Source organism: Pieris brassicae, chromosome 2, assembly GCF_905147105.1.
Source record: "Pieris brassicae chromosome 2, ilPieBrab1.1, whole genome shotgun sequence".
In the NCBI taxonomy this organism is placed as follows: domain Eukaryota; kingdom Metazoa; phylum Arthropoda; class Insecta; order Lepidoptera; family Pieridae; genus Pieris; species Pieris brassicae.
In genome coordinates, this window is record NC_059666.1 from 21,125,172 (window position 1) to 21,148,009 (window position 22,838).

The window sequence follows — 22,838 nt, forward strand, 5'->3', positions numbered from 1 at the left end:
TAATTAAGATGATACTGTGTGTATAAATAAGAATAACGTCGATAGGACATATTATCGTGAATATATAAAAGAACCAGACGAAGCTACGTCCAGTCGTCTTTATATGCGCGCATGGTCGACTGCTTGACCATGACTTTGAAATACATTACGAGTGTTTTATTTATACTAGTCTTGACCTCGCAAAATGTCAACAGTAAATCGGCATGTATGTAATTTATGTTTTTTTGCATTATTAAGCTTTATAAACTGTGGAAGTAACTCCCAGCATGACAATATAAAAATGGAATCTTTTATTAAATTTATGTAACAATCTGTGGTTTATAATAGTTCTATTTTCAAAAAATATTCGAACATTTTTCAATTCGTTCTAAGTTTGGCGCTATTTTTTTGTTATATTTTATATTATGCTATATTTTTTTTAATCAGCAATCCAGTTACATTTCATATTAAATGTGTTGTGTGTGTTAAATTTATTATTTGATTTTTAGATAAAATATGTGTGCCAGCGCAACATTTAAAGGCATGCGAAGAGATGCTGGAGATACCTACGAAAAGCAAAGCTTTACTGGAATGTGTCCCCGCAAGAGATAGGTAAGACTTTTAATCCTTACTTGACGTAGTCTATAATTTTAGAATATCGTATTCTGAACGTGCTAGTTTTTTGTTACAATCGTTTTAAAATAAGCAATAATAATTGAATTTTCATCCGCCATAGGCAAACATCCTTTTTTCAGCCAGTCATAACTTTCTTACTTCATACTTTTTTTCATATTTTGACTTAGATAGTTTACGACATAAATGCCGTTTTATATTTATAAACAGCACATATAATAAAAAAAAAACAAAGACGAGAATATAGTCAATTGTTTACTTATTTAAAAGTACTTTTTATTAGTATCGAGTGACGTACAATGTTGTTTAACATTAACAGGAAAATACAAAGAATTTTATTCAAGACGTGGTCTTTATTATTCTTGTAGCACGGTTTATTTGACTATGAACAATGTATTTTTCCATATAGCTAAGCTAATATTATTCAATGGATTTCGATTCAGTCAAATTCGGAATACTATATAGAGGTCAGTGACCTAGTGATATGTTCTTTCTCAATGTATACCTATATCTAATATAATTGGCAGGTTTAATTGTTAGATAATTATGACAAATTTTATAAACTTTTTGTATAATACATTAATGAACGCGTAACACAAACCATAATATATAATCTATCATTGTTCCACATATATAGAAATACAGCCAATTTTTACTATATACAGTGGAACATAAACAAAAGAGAACCAGAGATAACAGACACGGCGTTGATAAAATTCTCTCATGAGATTAATAAAACGGAAGGGTACAATTGCCTCAAAGCAATTTTGTACAAATTATGACGATTGATGTTTGTTCTCGGGAGGTTACTGTTAAGTTCAGGCATTTTATCACCGCGTCGGATAAATTAATAAAAAGTATTATGATATTCCGATACATTGCACATTTTGACAGCTTATTGCCGAAGAATTAACTTGTAGCAAATACAATTATCTTTGAATAAAGAAGGTTATAGGTTATAGGTTTAGAAGTCGCTTTGTCAATTGCGGGTTAACTGCTGACAGAGGCAATTTGGACTGTCTGCAGTCCGCGCTTCACGACCACTGTTGATGTTGGAGTTCTGCAGATCATTGTGCGAATCTAGATTCTAGGAGCGGACACGAGCCAGCAGGCATCATTTCGGCTTATCCTAAGATAATCCTTTTTCTATTCGTTTGTTTAGTGGTTTAAGCATGATGGGGACGCTCTTTCGCAGCATAGTAGTTTTTTTTTATTAAAAAATAAACTCAGCGGGAAATGATTCATTTTTTTTATATCACTGATGTAATTACTGTTACCGGGTTTCAACGTTCATTTGGGATAACTTTTAATTATTGCACTATGTTATTTATTTCAATAATAGAATAAGTTTTTCTACTAATAAAAAAGCAGTGTTGGCCTAGTGGCTTCAGCGTGCGACTCTCATCCCTGAGATCGTAGATTCGATCTCCTGCTGTACCAATGGACTTTCTATGTGCGCATTAAACATTCGCTTAAACGGTGAAAGAAAACATCGTGAGGCTTGCCTAGACCCAAAAAGTAGACAACGTGTGTCATGCACAGCTGATCACCTACTTGCCTATTAGATTGAGAAATTATATGACACACATACAGATCTAGGGGGTCTGTAACACCGCTGATTTATAATTAATTTTTATTAATAGCTTAATAATTCAATTCAAATAATCATTAAAAAAAAAACTCCAAAACTTTAAACTTACAAGAATTTTAACGTTACATCCAATATAGTTGAATTTTACGAGTTCTGTTCTGTATCACACACACATATTTTATGATTCCATTGGAAACACGAACGCTTGCAGCGATATTAAAATTATATGAAGAATTTTCTTTAAACAAGAACGTTATTGCCATTCATTCCGTGAACTTATCATATTATATGAAATTTTGTCTCGTAAGTATTAGGTTAAAAAAACAGGACGGTTAACTGATAGCCAGTATGTCTGTTTTTTAGGATGAATTGTGACTTTGATAGGTCAACAAGTTGACATTATACTCCATATAAAAGCTGCAAAGGCAGGGTGATAAATGAAACACCATCAATATTTTAAATTGTTCAATATTTCCAATACTGTATCGATTTCTGAAGATTTGTATACCGAAGTAAACAATTTTAAAATTCTAAAGCAGTCTGTATATAAAACCTGCTTTATATAACCCTATTCACTGTGTACGAGCGTGCTCAAGATCCAATAAACTGAGCTTATGTTTCTCTTGAAGGAGATATAAATCTTACTCTATCGTGCTATCTGTCCTTAGAGACTTACGAGTGTTAATCTACGTGAATTAGATATTTTCTTCGAGATCCTTTCACAAGGATTACTACGCAATAATTTATATATATCTATATATATAAATTATATTAATATATAGATATCTAGATGGTCAGCGTTAACTTTGTCACTATAGTAGTACTCGCTGCTTCATTTTCGTTCTATGATTTAGTCTAAATATTACATTTAAGAATAACTAATGTAACTATAAACCATGTTATTTTTACCTGTTGGTACCCTGTTCATGTTTTTTTATTTATTAAGTATTTAGTTAAGTTTTATGTCGTACGTTTAGATTAATTACGACTGGGATGTCTGGAAGAAACTGGTTTTAGCAAGGGCAGGCCTATTTAAATACATTATTTTTCCTTTTTTGTGATATCGTGACGTTAGTAAAGTGTTGTTGTTTCAAAGTGCAGGAACCAAGCTATGCATGCATTTTTAAGATTTCCCCAATTACCACTGAGAAGCCTTCAAAATGAATTCTTATATTCCAGGAGCTTTCAATTAATACTCTCGATGCGAAACACATGTTTAAGTTTGAAGTTATTTAATTATTTATTAATTAAGAAATTATCAGACGGTTCTCAGAATGTCTCAAATAGCGATTTAGCCTGAAACTAAACTATCATTATTCATACTTAAAAATAATATTTACACCCATCTTACGTAGTTTACACACTATACTAAAACTGTATCCACCATGCTTTTCAGGGTGTGTGATTCGATAATTTAATTTAGTCACAGATTTACTAAAAAAATATTTTTCAACTATAATTCTATTCATATTAAAGGCCAAATATTTAGGCCATAAATTCATTCAAACCCAGGTGCTTGGATGGGGATTCATTTGCCAATTCCGCTATTATAGATGAAAGAAATAAATCATATACAATTAGAATATCAATCTTGTAAACGATAGTCAATACCGCTTCCTCATACACGTTTTCAATTTCCTACCATGTCATGTAATGCTACGTATATGAGGCAGGGGAGGCTTAATGTGCCCACCCATTTGCCGATATGAATACCAAAGTATGGCTAATTTAAAATTAAGATAACTGAAACTCAAACTCAAAATAACTTTATTCATATGGGTAAACAAGCACACTTATGAACGTCAGAAAAGATGTTAAATTAATTGTAAATTTACATTTCCTACCAGTTCGCACGTCAATGGCGTAGAGCGGGCAAGAACTGGCAAGAAACTTTCCGCCACTCTTTTTAATCGCTAAGTTTTGAGTCATACAAATTGTTTGAACTGGAGCAAATCAATCCAAGCAAATCCCCAAATTAATATTCGTCATATTTATAAAAAAAGCATATTAATTTAATTCTCTAACCCGGTAAACCTGTAACCTCCAGAGGTATTCGTTTTCGTAGATGTTTTTAAAATAGTAGGTTAACTTAAGTTTATCGATTACAAAACTACAGCTTACTTAAATTATATATAACAAATATTAAAACAATTATACTAAAGATGTAGATGGTACCAAAGATGGAATACATAATACAAAAAAGGTTTAAACATTTGCGAAACTTGAAAGGAAAAAATAAATCAAAATTATTAAATACTAAGTAAGCTAAATGTGTGTGTGGTGTGTGAGGGTAGGTAAGGGTGTGCTTGTGGGGTGTGGCCATGATGCAGGTTAGTTAGAGCTATGGATATTTTAATACTCCTTTAAATCATTCCGGCATAGCTTAAACAAATCGAGACATAAAGGTAGTGTTGTAATATATAAAAAAAGCTTACCTTTTTCCATCATTGTTTGGCTGACATTTTCTATGAAAGAATTGATTCATATAAAAAAATATAACGGGCCACTTCTGAAAAGAACTAGATAAAAGATATATAAATTGAATTCGTGTTAACATCTATTAAAGATAAAATATAGTGAGGTAACTGGCATGTCTGAAGACCCAAAAATCAACTGTCGGGAACAAATCTCCTTCTTGTCTATAGAGTAGGGCCAAATATATGAATATATGAGCTAAGCATATAACTTCTACATTGTAATGTTTTATGAATATTTCGTTTGTAGAGTGGAATGTTTGAGCTATGTGCAGCAACGGCAGGCTGATTTGGTACCCGTCGATCCCGAAGACATGTACGTAGCCTCCAAAATCCCTAACCAGGATTTTGTCGTCTTCCAAGAGTACAGGACGGACGAGGAGCCAGACGGTAACTATGCTTAAAATATCTATTATGATCTGTTAATGGCCAATGGTGTATGCTATAGATTCTGAAAATTACCCCTAAATGACTGCCTTCTTCATATTATATAAGCGGGCATTAGAACGCCATTAAAATAAATGCTGTGTTCAACGGTCTAATTCAAAACAAAAAGCCTCATTAGTAAAGTTTAAAAGTACAAAGCCTTCTTGTTTCAGGCTTATAATATCACTTAATTGTTAAATTCTGGAATATAAAATGAATATAAAAATATGTTCGCAGAGTTGGCCGTTATTTTATAAAAAACTTGGGTTTTTAAAAGCTAAGCGCAAATAAGCTGATAAAATTGATTTTCTTTTGTTTTTCGTTTTTATAATCATATGCAACGAATCTACACTATTTGTCATTCCGACATAGACTAATCGATGCAGTTTATACTGTAGTCTGAATGATACCTACTACTGTAAGCGCTACAATACTGATTAATAGCTATTTTATTCACTTGAAACAAAAAAATATTGGGAACAGCCTGGTTAGGAAATTCTTTGAATTCTTGAGGATTGCTGGAGCCCACGAACAAAGTCTTGACCAACACGTGAATGTCGAGGCTATTTTGACACCACGGGCTTAGTGAGAAGTACAAAACCATTCCAATTGTGGTAGGGCACGTTAGTCTTAAGTTTTAAACAGTGGTACGTGAAAAAATAGAACACAAGAACAGAATGTCTCCCCCTTAATAGAGGCTGTAAGTAGTAATTGGACAATTTCTTATGTTAAATATCCTTATTAGTAAATTAGTTAAGACTTATATTACATAGTTTTAAGTTAAGGCAGGATTTAATGTTTTATCATGTCTCAGTGCAGACTCAAGTGTATGAAAGATATATGATAAAATAAATATAATAATACCCAATTAGCAAAACATACAAACGAATAAAATGTCAACATTAACAGTGACAGAGCACCCAACAAGAACTTTCGTAAGTTTCGTAACATAACCGGACCTATGCACATGGGATGGAACCCGTTTGACTAATAGATCGGAATTAATTTAATAGGACGGAGACCAAAGCTATTAATTGCGTTAGAGACATTTAAGCTTGATAGAGATTTCACGGTTCAATGGTCCACCTGAGCTGGCACGTGTAGGCAAGTAAAGGAAGCATTGGTTTCACCTAATAACAAATAGAAAAATGTGTACTAGTGTACACACGTAAGGAGAGACACATTTTTATGACATTATTTTTCGAAAAATGATCTACTATATGCAACTTTACAGAAATTGGTTGAATAAAGTTAAATTAGATAGTTTAACAAAAGGTTTTTAGTATCATAGACATGAATACAAATAATACAATTATTTCATTTTACCTTATTACAGAATTTCATGAATTGTAATTGAATTATTACTATTATTGTTAACGTTATTAGATATTTTTGTTATTAATCTCTTCGAATCAAGAAAATGATGGCGAGTGACGGAAAAATGTGACGCGTAACCGAAAAATGTGACGATATTTAATTTCGATAAAGAAGTTTTACTTCAAAATTATCAGTCTATTACTACTACTAGGCGTTTTATCGCATCACAAAAGATTTGCATTTGCACAGATTTTATAGAGTGATAAAAGTATATTAATTAAAAAATATTTTAACCTTGAATTAAGTACAGTGAGCAGTGTTGGCCTAGTGGATCCAGCGTGCGACTCTCATCTCTGAGGTCGTAGGTTCGATCCTCGGCTGTGCACCAAATCACTTTCTTTCTATGTGCGCATTTAACATTAGCTCGAACGGTGAAGGAAAACATCGTGAGGAAACCGGCTTGCCTCGGACCCAAAAAGTCGACGGTGCATGTCAGGCACAGAAGGCTGATCACCTACTTGCCTATTCGATATACAAATGATCATGAAACAGATACTGAAATCTGAGGCCTAGGCCTAAAAAAGAAGTTGTAGCGCCATTGATTTTTTTAAAGTACAGTGTAAACTGTGACTGTGCATTATATGGCATTATAGATAATCCATGACTCCTACCAATTAGGCATGGTCAACAATAGTCTACACATAATATCCCAATTTGTAAACAAAATAACGAATTTCTTAGATAGTTCGTATGCATGATGCAAAAATGTCTCCCGACAGGTCTACAATCTATCTAACTATACAATTATTCAACGTAACAATACAATTTTTGCGATATTTTATCGAAAATTGCTAAAATATTGCCAGAATATTTAATATTTAAATGAATACCTTATCAGAAGCAGACATAAAACTTTAATTTCCTTTGTGGATATTTCTAAGCTGGGATTAAATTTTTATAACCCTGACAACGGATCGTAAACCGGAAAATAAAGTGAATTTCGTACACGCCGTGAAAGAATTTAAGGGCACGTGTTTCGTACTAGCTAAGGACTGCTTTTTTTTCCCGTAAGACAGAAAGGCGCTTTGTATTTATGCTTTTTTTTATACTTTATTCCGAGTGACTCTCATATTTATTAGTAAACTTTAGAATGTAAAACAAAATCTTCAATCCTCAAAAATCGTTATTGTGTGTTGAAATTATTGTTAAGTACATGTCAAAAGAAAAGACTGGCTGCCCACGAAACAGGGAAACTTAGTGTACTTTATTTTACCAAAATATCCTTTTTATTGTGTATAATAACGTTTCTTTCTTTCGTTACAGTCTTAAGAACTAGGTACGATAAGTATATATTAATATTTTTACGTAAAAATATACTTTAAAGATTGCGTTCTGTGAGTTTCGCAACCGCGAACAAAGCGAGTCGAGCATCAACCTAATTATTCCAAAAAGTTCATGAACAGCGGCTGAGGTAAACATGCTTGATGTATGACAATACTTTGTCAGCTTACATAACAACAAAAAAAAATCTCGTAACATGTTCAGTCTTATTCGTTTGAGCACTGGTGGATAATAAAAAAATAAATTTAATTATCTTATCAACAACAATCTTTAGAATCATATTATAGTCAACAGTCTACATCCAAAAGCAATTTTGATTAATGTTAAAACATTCTTACAACACGAGTAGCTATTTCTCGAATCGCTTCAACGTTTCTGCGTCATTTACAATTCCTATTTATTTAGATTGCTCTCAAATTCTCATCGGGACCGTATCCAATTCAAATATTCTGATCGCTAGATCCAATAATATTGATGGAAATATTTCACCCCACTTTTCCAAGTAGCTGAAACAGTGTACGTGAATAATGTTACCTTTATCATCGTAAAACTATTTACGGAATTTGCGATACAGAATTGTTGGATATAACAAAATACACAAATGTTTAGCTAAAATTTTGGTAGCAAGCCGAATATTCGAGAATATTCAACAACTAAATCGTAAATGCAAAACAAAATAGTTTAGTTTACCGTTACGAGCGATAGACATTTCCAGGTTTCCTTTACTGATTATTTATTACAGACAATTGTTTGGAGGAATTTTTCTAAGCGTTTATTAGAGCCTACTCCAGGTTGCGTTGGCGTTGCGTAGAGATGTAGGGTCACTCTGCATCTTCTACCGCATTTACCATGGAGAGTGTTCAGAGGAGTTGTTCGGATTAATACCTGCAGCTGAGTTTCATCATCGGACGTCGAGGCAGAATACAAAATTCCACCCGTATCACCTCGACGTCCGCCGTTCCACGACTGAGCGTTTTTCAAGGCAATTTTTGCCGCGCACCACCGCTATGTGGAACCAGCTGCCCACTGAAGTATTTCCGAACCAATTCGACTTAGGGTCCTTCAAGAAAAGAGCGTACAAATTCTTAAAAGGCCGGCAACGCACTCGCGAGCCCTCTGGCATTGAGAGTGTCCATGGGCGGCGGTACCACTTAACATTAGGTGAGCCTCCTGCCCGTTCGCCCCCTAAGAGTACCGAGAAGAACAAGTACAAGATGCAAATTATTTAAAGCGACTTTCCATCTTCATCATCAGACGTCGAGGTAGAACATGAAATTTCACCCATGTCACCTCGACGTCCGTTCCACAACTCAGCGTTTTAGTTAGCGCAGTCTTGGCCGCGAACTATGTGCTACCAGGTGCCCACTTAAGTATTTCCGAACGAATTCGACTTTAGGATTCTGCGCACGAAAAGTTCATACGAATTCTTAAAGGCATTAGACCTCTCACATTACACACGCATTGCAAACATATTGAAAATCTTTGATATTTGTAGTTGTTTATTGAGTAACTGATCAAATTAATATGTCAAAGTTGTCAACATTTGTTACAACAATTAATTGTCACAGTATAAGATTCTCCCCTCCATACCTTATAGTATATACGTTAACCTCTTGTATATATTATTATATGCCTGAGTGTGTTGTCTTTATTGTGTCGTCATCTTTGTTTTAGGTAACTCTGCTTAGATTAAATTCAATTTATCAAAATTATCCTCACCGTGTTAGAACGCGACATTGGCGAAATTGCGATTTACACAAAAGTCACTATTAAAAAAATAAAGTTAAGTAATTGTCACAGCAACCATTCACTTCTAGCATCCAGCTGCATGTGATAATTATGCAATCAGAGCACGTTTGGTTCACAAAGCGGAAATTTTCAATTCATCTCTATGTAAACACACTTGACACTCGCTGAATGCTGGTATCGAGTGAATTGTGCTGACACAAGATTGTTGCATTCCGAGTTCAGCCAGCATTCAGTAAACGCTATGCATGCACCGAAGTTTTCGCTTAGCGCTTTAAGCCTTTGAAATTTAACACATTTTACTATTGTATTTGTAACCTCGCGACTATATAAAAAGTTTGTATTTGTTTAGTATAGTTTATTTATTTTTATTTAAAACAAAATAAGGTCTTATTACAGATTACCGCAATGCGGCAAGTCATTTATATCACATACAAAACAAAACAAAACACAGAACAAACACCACAATTATTAAACATAGACTAATATTTACATAGACATATTTATTACAGTATAAGAACTGGTAACTGTTTTTTTTAATTATTTGTGTAGCTCACGACTACATTTTATGAATGTTTTATACTGTGCTCCTGTCACCTGTGTGAATTCAGTCGTAACTTACCGTTGAAACGCATAAAAACCCCCGATAAATTAACTATCAAACACAAAATTTTCAATTAAACCACTTCTGAACCAAATCCTATCCTATTCAATCGTAACTTTTTTAATCCATGTAATTTGTTATTATTTTGTATGGCATTATAATTCATGAACCGTGACATTGGATTTTAATTTTTAGTTTGCTTTTTTATTTATATATTTGATATATATATTTTGGCAATTATATTATAATTTTGTTGATTCGGTTTTGCATTTCTTACGCTTTACCCTTAATATTTATTTTATTTCTTACTAGGGTTGCCTGGAAGAGATCGCGTGCTAGCGATAAGACCGCCCGTTGCATCCCTAATGATTTTTATCATTATAATGTAACGAAGTTTAAATATATATTTTTTAATGTTCATTAACTATTTGTTTAGTATTTAATGAATGTTATATACTGTGCTCCTCTGTCACGTGTGTTAATTGACGTAACCTACTGCGCATAGCGTTCTCGATAAATGGAACCCAACACAAAAATTTCAATTAAAATTCAGTAGTGACTGAAATTAACTTTAATCTAAACAAATAAATAATTCATCTCATACATATATATGAATTCTTTCAACACCTTGAATTATTCAAATGTCATCCTCACAACTCGTATGTTTCATAAAAATGCCCGGGAAATCGCTATAGCCCACAAAGCTAACCCAAATAACCTTGGACCCGACATAAATCAGGACGTTTCTGGAAAAATGGCCGTCATAAAGGATGAGAATACAGACCTTAAAATATATGAAAATTGGAATGTAACGAGTATGTAAGAGAATGGAAAATACCTTGCTCTAAATTGCTGATCCATAGTTTACAATATTTCTGATACTGTGAATAAATATGTAAAAAAAACTGTCATTTTCATGGAAGTGTTATGAGTCCCGTAAATTACTAAGTACATTTCTACATTTGTTTCTTTGATATCCAACCCGAAACAGTTATCGTTTCGTCAGTATTTGCATGTATAAAATCTTCTAACCTTTGGAGGCGGCGATTCATTTCGTATTTTGTAGGGTAACATCTAAATGTTCATAACATCTGATTCTAAAATCGTGACAGCTTTTTGTAAGGACGTATTGAATATTATATATATTTCAAGAGAGATACGGAATAATAACGTAAATTTTATTAGAGTAGTTATTTTATTTACATATTTTTTTGTCCTTCATTGCTTAGTCTGCTAACTTTTACTATTATTATTATTATTTGTTTTTACTGAGTATTGGATTCTTATTTGTCTTTTGCGACTAGCTGCTGTGGTATCTGGCAGAATGACCAGCGTTGTGGAACACCTCTGCTCCTCAGCATAATGCTGAGCCAGGGCCAATTACAACCACAGCACACACGCATTACACAATTAAACCTTTTTCTTTAAAAAAAATGTTATCTCTCTATTATTAATACTTTTTTTATGTGTTTCTGTGTGTGTGTTTTGTTAGTAATAAATGTTATGTCTACGTCTTAATTGTTCAACATTTCCTGCAGTATTAATGTGTTAACGTAGTCTAAATAGTCCTTCAGAATAATCCATCGTAATGCCGTCAAATCTGCTACTAAGATTGTGGGAGCTTATCGTCTCTCCTAATGGATATACTGTAATTAAATTATTAAACAGCGCGGAAGTGGTGTAATTAAACAAAAGCATATTGTTGTTTCTCCGAGGACAAAAGACTGTTTCATTGCACAATGCCAGATAATTAACGAAACGCAAGCTCACTGGTTGGCTTTAGAAAACCGCTTTCATTATTTGATTAAATTCGTGTTTTCTCCGCGCAATTCACAAATAAAGACCGTTAATTCGTTTTCTTCTTAAATGTCATTATGAATTCGTTTATTCACTCATGAATACGGAAAATTACTAAAAAGTAATAGACAAAAATTTTGGATACACTCAAAAGGTGTTCCACATATTTTTCGATACGTAGGAGATAAGAACTTCTTATACGAATTGAACGATCAAAGCCCAGATCATTGAGCTATACAAGCTCAAGAGAAGTTGTCGTCTAGTAAGCCTTCCTTGCCTGTCACGCCGAAAATGTTTGACTAGCTAACACTAGTTTCCCCATAATATTTTCCTTTGACGTCTGAGTGACTATTATTCATGCATGTATATCCATAGTTACCCGGGCTTTAAAGACAATACTATTCCTAGCTAAGTAGAGGATAATATCCAGTAAATAACCAATTAGTTTCATTAACTGACTCGGTAATTCCAGAGGTCGGTCTCGGGGAATGAATACTAAATTAAAAAATTGGCCCCTATTAAGAAGTTAACCACACGAAGACCTCATGTATGTCATCATCATCATAAATAGCTATACAACCCCTTGTTACTTTGTCGTACTTGAATTCGTGTATGTTAGTTATTTTTGACCATGTATTTGCGTGTTGTTCCAACGAGAATGTAAGTGCGTGTTCCAATTTCACCATGCCTCCTGCTGATGTCATGTGGAACATGCTGTGATGGTTGCAGCTCCTTACAAACGTTGTGTAATACAAAAAAAACTTGGCGATTAAAAAGAGTGGCGGAGAGTTTATTGCCAGTTCTCCTCTTCCGTTCTACGCCCTTGATATGAGAACTGGTAGTAAATGTAAAATTAGAAGCATTTAATGTATATTTATTTTTTATTGACGTTCATAAGCGTACATTGTGTTAGCTATATGAATAAATGATTTTTGACTTTGCCTACTAAAGTATATTTCAACATAGCAATTTATTTCATGCTTCGTGCGTTTAACTTCGAACACCTATTGTTTCGAGGTCCAACCAACCTCGACCTATCGTGTTTATTCTTGCCACCAGGTTATGAGTTCAGTAAGGACCTTGGGGTACCATCGTCCGCCATTTGATACACATGTTCCAACTACTTGAGCCCGTCCATTTTATGAATTGGACGATGTTGGCATTATTGATGTTATAAACTTCTTAATTGTAGCGAATAAGCCAAACACCGACGTCGCGAACAGTAGTACAGCGCCTTATGAAAAGCAATTGTTTATTTGCAGCGGAATTTCGGTACGAGGCGGTAATAGTCGTTCACAAAGACCTGAACATAAATAACTTAGATCAACTCAAGGGTCTGAAGTCCTGTCACACGGGAGTTAACAGGAACGTCGGATACAAAGTAAGTATTATAGTTAGAATTAATTCCTTGCCAGAGCCAACGACTAATTAAAGCTGTTTAATAATTCAGAAACTGGTCTAACAACAAAATAACAGCATTCTCTTTTGCTATATTAATGCTTCTAGGTGCGGGTTTAGATTGCATTTAAAACACAAACGCGATGAGAAACTCACAAAAACAGTAGACGTAAAATTGGGTTTAGTTTGTATGATGTCACACACACACATGTGTGTTAGTTATAGTCACTAAAAGTTAGTTACTACTAACATAAGCTATCTTTAGATACGACATTTGGAACATATTATTCCAATACGTTTTAACAATATTAAATTATTTGTGAATTATCCGATCCCATGCATTGGAGATATCGTTAAAAAAGACGACTGTGGAGGACAAAGTCAAGGCATAGCGAAATTTATAATAAAGCATTGCCAATAAAACAACGCCAATTCCCCTTCAATAAAAATTTGCAAATGAAACGAGAGTAGCGATCCAGATTCCATCCAATATTAAATAAAGGGATATTCTGATCTCCAACCGTGGCTAATATAAAGATTGATTTAGAACATTTTTATAGGCCTATGCTACACGAGCTGTCAACTGACAAGTTTAATTCGAATGGCCTATCGCTTCCCGACGAACAGTTTTCAAAACCGATCGATAACAATACTCAAACAAGAGCTTAATATAATAATTAACTTCCCTAAAAAAACTTCATCCAATCATAGTATTGTCTTTAGTTAACATAGCTTTTACACATTAAGAAAACACTTTTTAAAAGGATTGTAATATTGCTAAGCTATGTAATATTATTATAAACTTATAATTATTTACATTATTTTAAATTTAAATTTTTCCGACGTTTTGCGTGCTTTACAGCGTGACCGTCACCATCCAATTCATTTAGACGCATACTACATGAACCGTACTAGCAAAATTCCGATAAAAACTTTTGACTCAAACTTGTTATTTATTTAATTTAATTAAAGATTCGAGACTTAGCGCAAAGTATGACTGCCATATGTAAAAAAACGCATCATATCTTAATTAATTTAAATAAAATTAATTAGTTATTTTAAGAGTACAACAAAGAATATTATAAGCAGAAAACAGTGTCAAAATTCTCGTCGCGTAAGCCCCTTAAGACATTTAACATACAATAAAATCATGTTTCTAGAAATGGATTCTTTTACCCGAGGGAATATTATAATTTATTGGAGATTGATATTCGATACATGCCGCAAAGTAATAAGGTTTTTATACGTGAACGTAATACAGGAGCAATACTGTCTCGCAAACCTTTATATGGCGTAGGTATATATAGTATTCGTGTTCAATGTTTTAACTTAAGACTTTTTTTATATAAAAGCTTGCCAATGCTCGGCACCCTGATACATTGGTACAAGAAAAATAAAATACAATATTTAATGTGACAAGCGCTTATAGGCAAACAATATAAAACACACGAAGAGCTAAAACAAAATCAAATTATAAAGGCAAATCGAGTTCAGTGTGAAAGCAACTAAGATCATATACTTAAATACTATTGAAAAATACAAATTGTGTTTATCCTTTAATAAGACAGATAAGTACTTAAGCTACCAGTCCGGTAGATTTCATTATTGTGGATACGGAAAAACATACATGTATCACAATTCTAAGCTAAAGCTTTCTAGTATGCCTAATTAATGAAAATTTTAAATAGTCTAGAAATAGTAGTTTCAACATGACTATAGTATGTTAGATCAGTAAAGCTACTAAATAGTATTCCATTGTCATAAAATAATTACGAAAAAAATCTTCAGCGATTGTCATTACATGAATTGATTGTCTACACTTGCCAATAAGCCACACATATTGAAACGGCAATCGACGGCCTCAAACGGCGAATTTCATAAACGTGTCTTTACATCGAATATCTCAGTATTACGCAATAAAGTTTGTCTTTGGACGAATAAAGTTAAGGAAATTTAATTATACCCTTTTTAGATACCGCTAACGATGCTTATGAAGCGGGAAATATTCCCAAAAATGACTGACCGGACAATATCGCCTAAGGAGAATGAATTACGCGCCCTTTCGACTTTCTTCAAGAAATCTTGTATCGTTGGTACTTGGTCACCGGATCCAAAGACAACGGCTGCGTGGAGTGAGTACTGTTTTGATTATTGTAATTATATATAGACGTATATTTAACATTAATTTTCTCTTCATTAGTAAGTTTGTAAGGTGTATTTCAGTAATGAAACTCAAATCTGAAATACACTACACCAATAGGATAAAGGTTTTACGAAAAGTTTATAGCGAAAGAATCCTATTAACTTGAGTTGTCAATGAACGAAGTTATAGACTGTTTAGTTATGAATATTTTCATAATTTGATTGTTTTTTTAATACCGAAATCCGAATCATGACTTAGTATTATTTAAATAAACACGAACATAAACAATTCGAAATATCTACATAAAAAAATATTTTATTGTTTGATTATTGCATGCTAATTACAATGTAAGTTTTACTGGTAATTTGTTAAAACCAAGATACGATACGAGTTAAATTAATAATGCAAACAAATCACGCGTTTTTAACATTAAAAGAAATTTACATTCGTAAAATAAAAACACTTTTACTAAACAATAAGGCGTTTAATAATAACCGAGGTTCACGTAAGGGTCATCAAGAAAATGAGACTCAAAAACAAATGAGGTTGCAGCAACAAGTTGCTCTTCATAAAGAACTTTCAGAAATTTTTCACATCAATGTGAGGATACTCGAAAAACTTGGCAACTCGACAACCATGATTGATTAAACTGGAGGAATGTTTTACTACTACTCTTCTATAACTTTAGAAATATGACTATGGGATACGCTAAATAATTATTTCATGAGTTTGGAAGACGTAACAAATTGCTGTTCCTAGCAAATTTTTATTTAGCCATTTTTTTCCTTTTTTTTTTGCAATTTAACTGCTATTAGTCATCTTTTACCACGCCTTGCTGTAAATTTTATAACTTTAGACATATGTCTATGAGATATAAATAATTGTTTCATGAGTTTGGAAGACGTAACAAATTGCTGTTCCTAGCAAATTTTTATTTAGCCATTTTTTTCCTTTTTTTTTGCAATTTCACTGCTATTAGTCATCTTTTACCACGCCTTGCTGTAAATAGGTCTCATATAAACAAATTGCACAAATTTTTAACCTTTGGACATTTATAAAACCTTTTTTTATTACGTGAAAGATATCGACAAAGAAAATGAACTGTGACTTACGAAACCTGATCGACGATCCATAGCCTTCCATCCCAATAAAACCTTATTAATTACAGAGAGTCAATATAGCCAACTGTGTGCGATGTGTGAACATCCCGAGCGATGTGATTATCCAGACAACTTCAGCGGGTATGAGGGAGCTTTAAGGTGCCTCGCCCATAATGGTGGAGAAGTGGCCTTTACTAAGGTCATATATGTGCGGAAGTTCTTCGGGGTATGTTATCTTTGAAGTAGAAACCCTAACATCACACCTGTGTTATTACTTAACGCGTTCAAGTTTAAATTTTAATTAAAATTTTACAGGGATTATTTTCGCGTATATGAGTTCTACTGACAGTAGAGTTAATAACAGGTCTTTATAGAATAAAACGTATTAATTGGCTGTTGGATACATATATGCCAATTAGATACGCAAATATAAAAGATCGATTATCGATATAAAATCAATAAAGTCAATAAGTAGCCAAATGATTTTTCACCAATAAATAGTATGATTACATAATTGAGTTGAAGGTGGCAAAAAATCTTACCAAACATAGTCCCAGCGGAAGCTTGTAATATAATAAAATAAAAAGCTTACTCTAATCTAATCTTACTCTAAGAGCGACAAATATACTTTTTTGTATGCAAGTTCGATATAGTTCTCACAATATCCGTAGCTCGAAACAGTAGCTGATTATTAGGATCGGTATCCCTATTGAGAGCAGTGTTCCCATCCGTGAGGTCGCGATCCCCGGCTGTGTACCAATGGATTTTCTTTCTATGTGCGCATTTAACATTCGCTCGAACGGTGAAAGAAAACATCGTGAGGAAACCGGCTTGCCTTAGACCCAAAAAGTCGACGGCGTGCGTCAGGCACAGAAGGCTGATCACCTAAAAGTTTAACAAATGATCATGAAACAGATATAGAAATCTGAGGCCAAGACTTAAAAAAAAAAGTTGTAGCGCCATTGATTTATTTTTATTTATTGTATCCCTATTGAAAGAGTATCTTCTGCCGAATCTTGTTTACATCAACTCATGGTTCCGAAAATATGAATTTTAGTCAACTTTTCATGCAATACGTAATTGATACATATCTCGACAGTTGCCAGTAGGCACTACACCCGCCAGCCAATCACCGGAGAACCCTGACGAGTTCTCATATCTATGCGTGGATGGGTCTAAAGTACCGGTTAGGGAGAAGCCTTGTTCCTGGGCCGCTCGTCCTTGGCAAGGGCTATTGGGACATAATGACGTCCTTGCCAAGCTCTCCCCACTTAGGGAAAAGATAAAGCAGTTGGCTGATGCTGGTAAGTAGATTATGTCAAGATTTTATATACATTAAAACAAAACATATACCATAATGTCCTATTGCATAGCGAATATGATTACGTAATTTTTTTTTCTTGTATAAATATTTAATATAATTCACAGCACAGATTACATATAAGTATAATAAATACCTAATTGCGTAAAAACAAACGGCCCTTGAAAATATCTCTCATTCATCCTCTATGGACGAATCAAAAATATTTGTATGTACTTTAGAAATACATTAAAAATATAAATTCAAACGTATGATACGTAAACCGCTTAATCGGTTTTTATAGACATAGAGGGAACAGTTATTTTTTGTGGGAAAACAGCACTCGAAAGTTTATCGCGTCATATAAAACTATGTAGATATGTGGAATTTGAGACAACACCTAGGTGTACTCTTACCGAGCATTAACTAATCCATTATGTGATAGTTTAAACAATAATAATGTATCTTGAACCATAACTATAATTTAAATTATTAACTTTAAAATTAAAACACAATACAATTCAAACGCCGCGATACAAAAAATATGTTTAAAATACAGCGCATGAGTCTGAAAGCTGTTACTCGCGATGTCCTTAAATATTCCATTACGACTTATTTAAATAAAAAGTATTTGGCATTTAATTCATAATTGTTCAAGCGAACTTCATGCATACGTTTGTTTCATTAGCCACTAGAGCGGGCTGAGGAGGACGCGCCGGTAAAATCATGAATTTCGCTAGCCCTGTGCGCGCTCTTAACGCGAAGTCTGACGTTCCATACGTCAAAAATGTATTTGATTTTGACATACGAACATGATAGTTCGCGCTATGTCTCGTTTTAGAAACACAGCGGATGTTCTCGCTATCGGAGTGTTTCTGACCACGGAGTATATCTGTGCCCGGCCAATCAGTAGAAAGACTAGTCGAGCTGTTAGGGGGTTAAAGGGGGTCCTTTAAATCTAAGTAACAATTCCCCGAATGCCTAAAAGTATAGGCGGAACGAAAACTCAAATAGATTGGGTTAAAAAATAATAAACAATAACTACCATTTTCAAACAAAAAAATGTTACATAGGTGCCAGCTCCAAGCCCGATTGGTTTGTAAACGTACTCGGTCTCTCTGAAAAAATCCATCACGTAGCTGATAATATACCAATCAAACCAGCCGACTACTTGCAAAAGGCGAACTACACTGAAGTCATTGAACGTGGTCATGGACCACCAGAGCCAGTTGTGAGGCAAGTATGAATGAGGAGCTTTTGGAGCAAATAATTAATTTTAGTATGTCTCTCTCTCTCTTTTTAACATATCGTACTCAATATGACAGAAAGAGATGAATGTACATTCGTGTGTTTCGTATCTTTTAATTTAAAGCAAAACAATTGGTACCGAACAACTGTAATGGTTGGTTTAAGATATTTAACCCTGGCATATTTTCGATTCCCGGCGAAGCACTCGTAAGGATTTGTGTAGTTTATTTTATATGTATAATTATTGTATAAACCCATATTTATAGGTTATGTGTAACATCAAACGTTGCGTTAGCAAAATGCCGCGCAATGTCAGTGTTTGCCTTCAGTAGAGATATTAGACCAAAATTGGATTGCGTACAAGAGGCCTCGGATGACGCCTGTCTTAAAAGTGTAAGTTATTATTATTTTTTACATTATTTTGTATATTTACACATGTTTGATTTTATATAAAAAAAACTTTTAATACGGTTGCTTGGAAAAGAAAGCTAATTAGAGATAAGGCCGCTATGCCCTTTATCTCTTTTTGATAATTTTTTTTTTCTTAAGTGAATTGTTCAGGTGTTCCGCATCTCACAGAATAGGTGTTTTCAAAATATATTGATCTTAAGTTATTAGGTAGGTTACGGACTACGAAAGAAATCTTCGAGTTTTGCTTCAAAAACAAATAATTTAAAAAATGGATAATTAGAAGAATTACTCAAAACCTGACTATAAATCTTATTCTTTCCCTATTTCAATTCACTATAAATAGTTATGAACGCAAGCAAATATTTATCAAAATTGATTCATCAATTTCGGTTTCAGTGATATACACTTAAAGGTAGAGATTATATATAGATAAGTTATTTCCTTAGGTACAAGACAATGGGTCAGATTTGGCCTCCGTCGAAGGAATGAGGGTAGCGTCAGCCTCAAAGAAATACAACCTCCATCCAGTATTCCACGAAGTGTATGGGGAGAACAAAATACCTAATTATGCTGTAGCGGTAGTTAAGAAAAACAGTGTGTTTAATAAAATTGATGATTTAAGGGGAAAACGGTAAGAATTTTTTCTAGTCTAAAAAGACTGAACTAACACCATTAGAAATTAAAAAAAATAATCTTAGAAGGTCACTTCAACCATCACTAAATTGATTATTAATTATATATTACATATATAAATTGGAATCTGATCTTGTATGTATATATACAATGAAAATTATGTATAAATTTGGCAATTGCACTTTGAAATACCAACAAATATTTCCATAGTAGGGTTGCCGGAAAAGAAATTCGACATTGCCATTATTATGCAGTAGTAGGCACAGGTATTATCACTTCAATTACTTTTTTACAGCTCATGTCACAACTCCTTCAGTACTTTCAGTGGGCTGCAGGCTCCACTTTATTATTTAATAAACAAAAGACTCATAAGCTCTGATCAGGTATGTTTTAAATGACAAATTAAAAAAAAAAACTTTAGGCATGTCGGTTTTCATAAATTAATCAAATGTATTTTTGATATAAAAATATATTTATATAAATTATGAATTTTTAAATATCTATAAAAATATTAATTATTTTGTATTTAAAAATGATTCCTTTAATTTAGAAGTTGGTTACAAATATATATGTTTGAGAATTTTTCAACAATACAATTTCAGTGTATCAAGAATTTTGGTGGCTTCTTTGGTGGGTCCTGTGTGCCTGGTGTAGACAAAGCAGAAAATAATCCTAGAGGTAATAAAAAACCACAACATATTGTACAAATGTATCTACTTTCAACTTTTATCTAATATATTTACAAATATACTGAAACTTACACAATTCTACAAAATAGATTATATTTCTCCATCAACATTACCTTTTATTATTTTTTACCTTAAATATGTTTATTTACCAAATGTTTTAAGGTGATGATGTATCAAAGTTGAAGAAACAATGCTCAGGAGATGGCAACGCAGTCAAGTGCTTGAAAGATGATAGGGGAGATGTTGCATTTGTTTCTAGTAAGATATTACAATTTATATGTTGGGTAGAAGGAATTTAACATTTAATAAAAAATATTAAATTATTATGTTCAAGTATTTAAAAGACAAATTCAGTGCATCTATACTATACTATATACTATCAAGGTAGTTTAAACACAGGGCACCCTGATGGTCCCAGATTTGATATTTAGGGAAACATTTATTGTTATTATTTTACACTGTCTGGTAATTTTTCTTAAATTATTATGTATGGAACACCCCAGGTTTTTAGATTTCAAACAAAATCTACAATCATATAATTAAATATTCTTTAAAATCATAAAAATGTATCTTATGTTTTCTTTTAGGTGCTGACTTATTTAACCTCGATGCATCTCAATATGAACTACTATGCCTTAACAGGGATGCTGGGGGCAGAGGTGATCTTAGTAGCTTTGCTACTTGTAACATTGCAATGGAGCCGTCTAGAACTTGGTTATCTGCCAAAGATTTCCTATCAGATGTCTCTATTGCTCATACACCTTTAAGTCTAGCACAACTGCTTGATAACAGATCAGATCTATTTAATATTTATGGAGAATTCTTGAAGAATAATAACATTATTTTCAATGTAAGTAATTTTACACATTTTAAATTCAAAGCAAATTGAAAGATCTAATAAATCCATTTTCTTTTCAGAATGCTGCCAAAGGTCTAGCCACAACTGAAAAGTTGGACTTTGAAAAATTCAAAACAATCCATGATGTTCTAAACAATTGCGGAGTTGCATGAGTTTACAACTACAAAAATTTAAAAATTAATACAATGTTTAGTTGTCCATGATTTATTACACCAGAAATAAATAATACTCAAAAAGTTCTACTTAATTTACTTACAATGCTGCTAAAAATAAGCTTATTGCAACTGCACCTGCTAACATTGCATATCCAGTCGAGTAAACCTCTTTAATTGTTAAGCCTTTAGCTGTGTCCCAGTACAAATGCCTGATTCCATTAGCAAAGTGGTATCCCAAGGGTGCAGCCAGACAGGCCTTAGCCAGGAAAATAGTTGCTGGTGACAAATTCAAGCCTTCGATCATTGTCACATAATGAGCAACATCATTGGGCAGAACTAAAGCACCAACACCTAATGCTGTTATGTATCCTGATAGTATCATACCTAAAATAAAGTTTCTAACTATTATTCTAGCAATTAATTAATTTAAACACTTATTAATAAACATTGGAATAAGATCATCAAATGTATTACTACTAGTTATTGTGAACATTACACTTTCTTGCAAAAATCTAACCTGCAGCTCTGTGGGTCACCGAAAGGAGACTCGTAAGTTGGGGCTTGTAAATCGTAAGATGAGGAGACATAGGTCGGTTGAGTCGTTCATTTTTCAGATCGAAATGCTCATCTTTCGGTGGCTCATATGGTTTGAAGGATATTTTCGGTACTGTCGCTGATTGAGCATATTGCGCTGTTCTTAGCGCAGGTCGAAGCTTGGCCAAGCTTCCCAAAAGTGATTTATTGCTTAATCTACAACAAAATTCTTCATAAGATCCTCAATTTATTAATAAAAATGTATTACATAATGTTATGATACAAACTTACCTGGCACAGCAATAAAAATTCATTTTACTCAAATAAATATTATTCAACTAGATTTCTTCAAATTATAATAATTATTATTTTCGGATATTAATACAAATTTTTTGAAAGACAAAATCAGAATTATTTTAGATCTCTCTTTTTCCTATAATAGTCAATTTATTTGACGTTT

General features: G+C 33.2%; 2 protein-coding genes across 2 annotated transcripts; one reads left to right on the forward strand and one right to left on the reverse strand.

Moving 5' to 3' along the window:
• Nucleotides 1–44: 44 nt before the first annotated feature.
• Nucleotides 45–21,928, forward strand: LOC123720894 (transferrin). The gene is made up of 15 exons (XM_045677725.1): nt 45–205; nt 489–591; nt 4,928–5,067; nt 13,171–13,289; nt 15,279–15,438; nt 16,618–16,775; nt 17,649–17,853; nt 18,923–19,085; nt 19,364–19,490; nt 19,955–20,139; nt 20,437–20,524; nt 20,744–20,819; nt 20,993–21,088; nt 21,418–21,680; nt 21,749–21,928. Exons 1-15 carry the CDS (start codon nt 112–114, stop codon nt 21,839–21,841), a joined length of 2,070 nt encoding a protein of 689 aa, XP_045533681.1. The 5' UTR covers nt 45–111; the 3' UTR covers nt 21,842–21,928.
• LOC123720895 (succinate dehydrogenase cytochrome b560 subunit, mitochondrial-like) lies at nt 21,883–22,831 on the reverse strand. The gene is made up of 3 exons (XM_045677726.1): nt 22,670–22,831; nt 22,362–22,594; nt 21,883–22,228 (listed from the first exon to the last, which is right to left on the reverse strand). Exons 1-3 carry the CDS (start codon nt 22,690–22,692, stop codon nt 21,942–21,944), a joined length of 543 nt encoding a protein of 180 aa, XP_045533682.1. The 5' UTR covers nt 22,693–22,831; the 3' UTR covers nt 21,883–21,941.
• Nucleotides 22,832–22,838: the final 7 nt, after the last annotated feature.